General features: G+C 32.5%; 1 protein-coding gene across 1 annotated transcript in view; it reads left to right on the top strand.

The window, feature by feature from the left end:
• Positions 1-1404: 1404 nt before the first annotated feature.
• Positions 1405-5344, top strand: part of LOC111498439 (phosphatidylinositol/phosphatidylcholine transfer protein SFH1-like) — a 5447-nt gene continuing 1507 nt past the window's right edge. The window contains exons 1-10 of the mRNA XM_023149691.1: positions 1405-1816; positions 1895-1923; positions 2582-2665; positions 2786-2839; positions 3511-3588; positions 3762-3815; positions 4495-4554; positions 4629-4724; positions 5003-5104; positions 5238-5318. Of these exons, the coding sequence (XP_023005459.1) occupies positions 1762-1816; positions 1895-1923; positions 2582-2665; positions 2786-2839; positions 3511-3588; positions 3762-3815; positions 4495-4554; positions 4629-4724; positions 5003-5104; positions 5238-5318 (693 nt within the window). The 5' untranslated portion in view covers positions 1405-1761. The remainder of the gene's footprint in view (positions 1817-1894; positions 1924-2581; positions 2666-2785; positions 2840-3510; positions 3589-3761; positions 3816-4494; positions 4555-4628; positions 4725-5002; positions 5105-5237; positions 5319-5344) is intronic.

The following is a 5344-nucleotide window of genomic DNA, read 5'->3' as shown; positions in this document are numbered from 1 at the left end:
TAATTCCAAATGATAGAAATAAAGTATATAACTAACTAAATCTTGTAAATAAATAAAATATACGATTAATCAAATTTATACTAACAACTCCCTAAATATATCATATATATTCTAACTAATATATCTTCAAAATAGCCTCTTAATATTATATAAACTTATTGTATAGGATAACCTCACCACACGAACGATTTGAATCAAATTGTTCATAGTAATTATAAAGTTAGTTGTATCAATAGACTAAGATAAGACACCCTACCTTATCCACATAATATGAACCCTTTCGGTGCAGCACTCGAACCCTAACGAGAAATTTAAAACTTGAGTTTTTCCTTTAAAGTTGAACTTTTTGGGATTTTATTAGGAGGGTTAGAGACTGAATTTGAAAACTATTTAAACAAATCACTCGAATTCAGGAAGAATATAAAAATAAATAGTGAAAAATTAGAGGGATAAATTGGTCATTTTGGTAGACCCATAACCCACAAGTCCGAAGATCGAAACTTGACTCTGATATAGAGATGACTTTTATTTTGTTAAAATTCTAGCTTACGTACATATCATAACATGTATAGAAACGAATGAAACGTTGTTATCACTGGAAGATCGGGGCCGGGTAGAAATAATTTAATTATAACAAAATAAAAGCATATTGGATATGGAGATGGGAATATTAGTGGACGGGTCATTCTTTGTTGGATTCCAATTGCAATATCAAATCAACATATGAAATAATTCCACAAAATACATTCCAAGAATTTGGTAGAAGAATAAACCCATTCTTATAAACAATGTTTAAAATATATATAATTTTAAAATTTCAAAATAAAAAATAATTTTAATATTTAAATTAATATATTTTAAAAATTGAAAAAATGAAAAAATAAAAATAAAAAGATTTTATTTATTTTTTCTAAATTTTTTAAAATTTAAAAAGTATTTCTTCAAAAATGGAAAACAATAAACCTTGAAACAAGCAATGATAGCCAAATGCATATATTTCCCAAAAATAAGAATAAAAACAAAGAAAGAAATCCAGAATTAAATAATTGATTAATTAACTTTGTTTTTAATTCTTTTCCTTTTTTTAAAAAAATCAAATTACAATTATTAATATATATATATTTGTTTAAGAATCTAATGAATTTAAAATTTTAAATTAGAGGGTTTTTGTTTTTTTTTTTGGTAAAATTAAAATTTTAAAAGCATGGAAAAATAAAATCACTTATTATTATTATTATTATTATTAGTTTTAGAATTTAAATTACAAATTTGATATTTAAAATTATAAAATAATGAATTTCAACATTTTATAGAAATTTACACTCTTTTATCTTAATTTTGAAAAAAATTATATTTAAAATGTTGCTTTCTTGTAGCTGTTCTTTTCAGCAAACAGTATTGATTGGCAGAGGATTTTGCTCTTCAATTTAGATTTTAAATCGCGTTTCTTCAGATTTCAGTTTTTGCAAAGCGATTTCCCTCTCGTTTTCACTCTCTTCTTCAAATCAAAATGTTGTTTTCACTCTGATTCTCCCTCCCATCACATGTCAAGATTCGGGTGAACTGTGAATCATCACTAATTTTTCACTCGGAGTTCAAATCCAAGGGGGAAAGAGAGAGAGAGAGAGAGAGAGAGAGAGAGAGAGAGAGAGAGGATCATCTTTGAATTTGAAGCTAACCATTTCTTTTTTGTTTTCATATCTTTGTGATTCCTTCTCACTTTCTGGTCCAAGTTTCTGGAAAAGGAAGGTGAAGGAAGAAATGGGTATCGCCAATCAGGATGCTATGAAGCAGTTTCAACTGCTAATCAATGAAGGTGATCTCTAGCAACTTAGTTTGGTCTTGTTCTGTGATGTGTATTTGCTAACATTTTCCTTCCTTCATCGCCAAACAGTCGATGGATCACTGAAGAACTCGTTTGAGGTTTGTTCTTTGATTTTTGATCTTTATCTACTGCGATCTGTTTTTCGATTAGATGATGGGAATAAAACAAAATGTAATGCGACATTGGAGGTTTTCGATCTTAAACTACTGTTTAGAGTTAATTTCTCGATAGCAGCTTGAGTTGTTCATTCGTAAAATTCTGTGCGACTTAGATCTGTTTCTGTGATGGCACTGCGTTTATTAATAAGAACGACATTCATTCTTGGTAGGAAATGGGGCTGCCTTGTAGTTGAAGCTAGAACAAATTTAACCAGTCCAGAGAAATCAATTCATTCTTGTTTATTTTCTATTTTTTTAATCAAGATCATGATTTAGTTGATCTGGGATGTTCACTTACTTGCTTTTACACAAAAAATGTTCCATCTCAGATCAAGTTTTATGAGTTCTATGAGAAGAAGATCAAATTGTTGTTTGACTGGACCAGTGGTGATTCGTTGGTTTCTGGTTGAAGTAATTGAAGTTTTGGATTGGTAAAAATGTTGGAAGGGTTAGATTTCTGGGTGTAAAACGAATGCAGCTTCCTTCTTGAAAAGGATTTGAGCTTGAATTTTAACAGTAATAATAAGAGAAACTTATGTGGGATAATTATATAGACTACTTCCTCACGGATGAACTGTGACTGTCTTATTATCTCCAGAATATGCATCAAGGACATCCAGAAGAAACTTTGGAACGCTTTCTCAAGGCAAGGGACTGGAATGTAGCCAAAGCCCACAAAATGGTTAGATAAGTCAGTCAACTTAGGAGTTTTAAATTTTGGATAAATTCTTTTAAGTATTTTGTTTATTCCTAACTCACTTTTAGTTTGTTTTTTCTCCCTCTTTTGCCTCCAAATCTTCAGTTAATAGATTGTCTACATTGGAGGATACAAAATGAGATTGACAACATATTGTCAGTGAGTTCTTTTTCTTCTGTTATTGTTAAATAAGTGTGTGATATTTGCTATAATTATAATACCTTTTATTCCCCCAACTGATGCATATTGTTATACATTTTTATTTCATCAGTAGAAGAAGATTAAAAGAATATAAATGTAGAAACAACCATTACTACCACCAGCAATGGCTGGAACGTGAGAAGTCTAAGCATCTTGTTTGTGGTTCAATGCCTCAGAAGCAAGAAAATGGACTAAAAATTTGAAGTCTTCAGTAATGAAAAAATGGCAAACGTAGCAATTGCCGTAATATTATGTCTTCGTTATTTCTGCAGTTACCATGCTAGAGTCTAAATTTCTATTGATATTTTGATAATCTTGATGCCCCAGTCTTTTAGTACAGTTGTATCTCTCTGTGAATCTTTTTTATAATGAGAATCTCTCTGTAGTTAGTTTTTGGGCTCCCTCTTGCATTCTTGGTTTTTGGTGGGCTGTCTTTTTTCATATACCCTTGTTTTTCTTTCATTTTTCTTACTGGAAACTCAGTTTCTTACCCAAACATAATAACTATATTGACAATAGCAAGCAGAGATGGTACAATACTTCTCATTATTATTATGTGTTGAAGTCTAAGGTTCCTTTTGGCTTTACATACTTGTACAACATTTAGTTTATATCTCGTGTTATTACAGAAACCAATCATTCCCCCTGAGCTATACAGAGCAGTACGAGACTCTCAGTTGGTAGGATTGTCTGGATACTCAAAAGAGGTACATAAATAGAATCATGTTGTTCTTCAATATTTGATCTTTAACACATTTTCTAGATACCCACACGCAACATGAATTATATTTTGCTACAAGAAATTAAATCGACTTTTCTTCCCTCATTAAAGCTGTGACCTTGTTCCTCATTTATTTGCTCCTATGCATTATTTTTTCAGGGTCTTCCTGTCATAGCTGTTGGTGTTGGTCAAAGCACATTTGACAAGGCATCTGTAAGGATTTGCTTTCCTCTATGTTACCATGTCTGGCTAGCCTTTTCTGTAAGCTGAAAGATTGGAGAACTAATTTTTAACTTCGGAGACATGATCAAATAATACGCTCAGATAAAATGCATCGCATTAACTGGGCCACCCATTGCTAGCAGATATTGTCCTTTTTTTAGTTTTTCCTCAAGGTTTTTTAAAATGTGTTTGCTAGGGAGGGAGATGTTTTCACACCCTTATAAAGAATACTTTGTTCTTCTCCCCAATCGATGTGGGACACCCCAATCCACCCTTCATCGGATCCCAACGTCTTTGCTAGCACACCGCCCAGTGTCTGACTCTAATACCGTTTGTAACGGCCCAAGCCCACCGCTAACAGATATTTGTCCTCTTTGGGCTTTACTTTACAGGCTTCCCCTCTCAAGGTTTTTTAAAACACGTTTGCCAGGAAAAGGTTTCCACCCCTTATAAAAAATGTTTCGTTCTCCTCCCCAACCAACGTGTGATCTTACAAAATATTTGACAAAAAGTCATTACATTGGGCATATATATTCACTTCCTTTGTCCTGATATCATAGATAAGGGTAATTGATGTTACATCTCATCTCCTAGAGGAACAAGACTACAAAAATAACTAATTCCATTAAATTTTCAAAATATATTTATTTACATTGGTTCTTTTTTCTAGGTTCATTATTATGTGCAGTCACACATCCAAATGAATGAATATAGGGATCGCGTTGTGTTGGTAAGTATTTAAGATCATTCAATCACCTTTCTGACATAAATGTTATTTAATATAACATGCTCGGTTTGTTGTAGCCTGCTGCAACAAAGAAGCAGGGACGACATATAAGCACCTGCCTGAAGGTGTTGGATATGACTGGTTTAAAGCTTTCAGCATTAAATCAAATAAAGGTACTTCTTAATTCTTTATACGTCACAACTACAACATTTCCTTCAGCTCTATTTTTGGAATCAAATATTCACAAGTTTGAGAAAGCCAAAATTAGTCAAACTTTAGTTGATAGAATGAACTTTTTCCACTTTCCCACTGATGGGAAGCCCAAAACATGGTTGTTTGTTTACTCTTTGATCTTTTTCTCCTTCAGTGTATGCAGCTGTTGCTTCCTTCTACATACAGATTTGGTATTGTTAATGCAAATTTTGTTTCTTTTCATTTTTGGTTAATGCAGCTTCTGACTGTCATATCTACCATTGACGACTTGAACTATCCCGAGAAGACCGATACTTACTACATCGTAAATGTTCCATATGTATTTTCTGCTTGCTGGAAGGTTTGTGGCTATATTAATTCATCTTGGAGAAATGTTCTCAATATACTTAAATATACCAGAAAGAAAAAAATACTGGGACTGTGGGTCATCTTTAAGGGAATATGCACATTATTTGTTGTGTCCTTGCTGACAGGTCGTAAAACCTCTTTTGCAAGAGAGGACAAGGAGAAAAATCCAAGTGCTACAAAACTGTGGGCGAGATGAACTGCTAAAGGCAAGCTTGCCTCTCTCTCTCTCTCT

This window comes from Cucurbita maxima, unplaced genomic scaffold (genome assembly GCF_002738345.1).
Source record: "Cucurbita maxima cultivar Rimu unplaced genomic scaffold, Cmax_1.0 Cma_Scf00025, whole genome shotgun sequence".
Taxonomy (NCBI): Eukaryota; Viridiplantae; Streptophyta; class Magnoliopsida; order Cucurbitales; family Cucurbitaceae; genus Cucurbita; species Cucurbita maxima.
The sequence above is the reverse complement of the archived record's forward strand: the minus strand, read 5'-3'. Positions and strand labels throughout refer to the sequence as shown.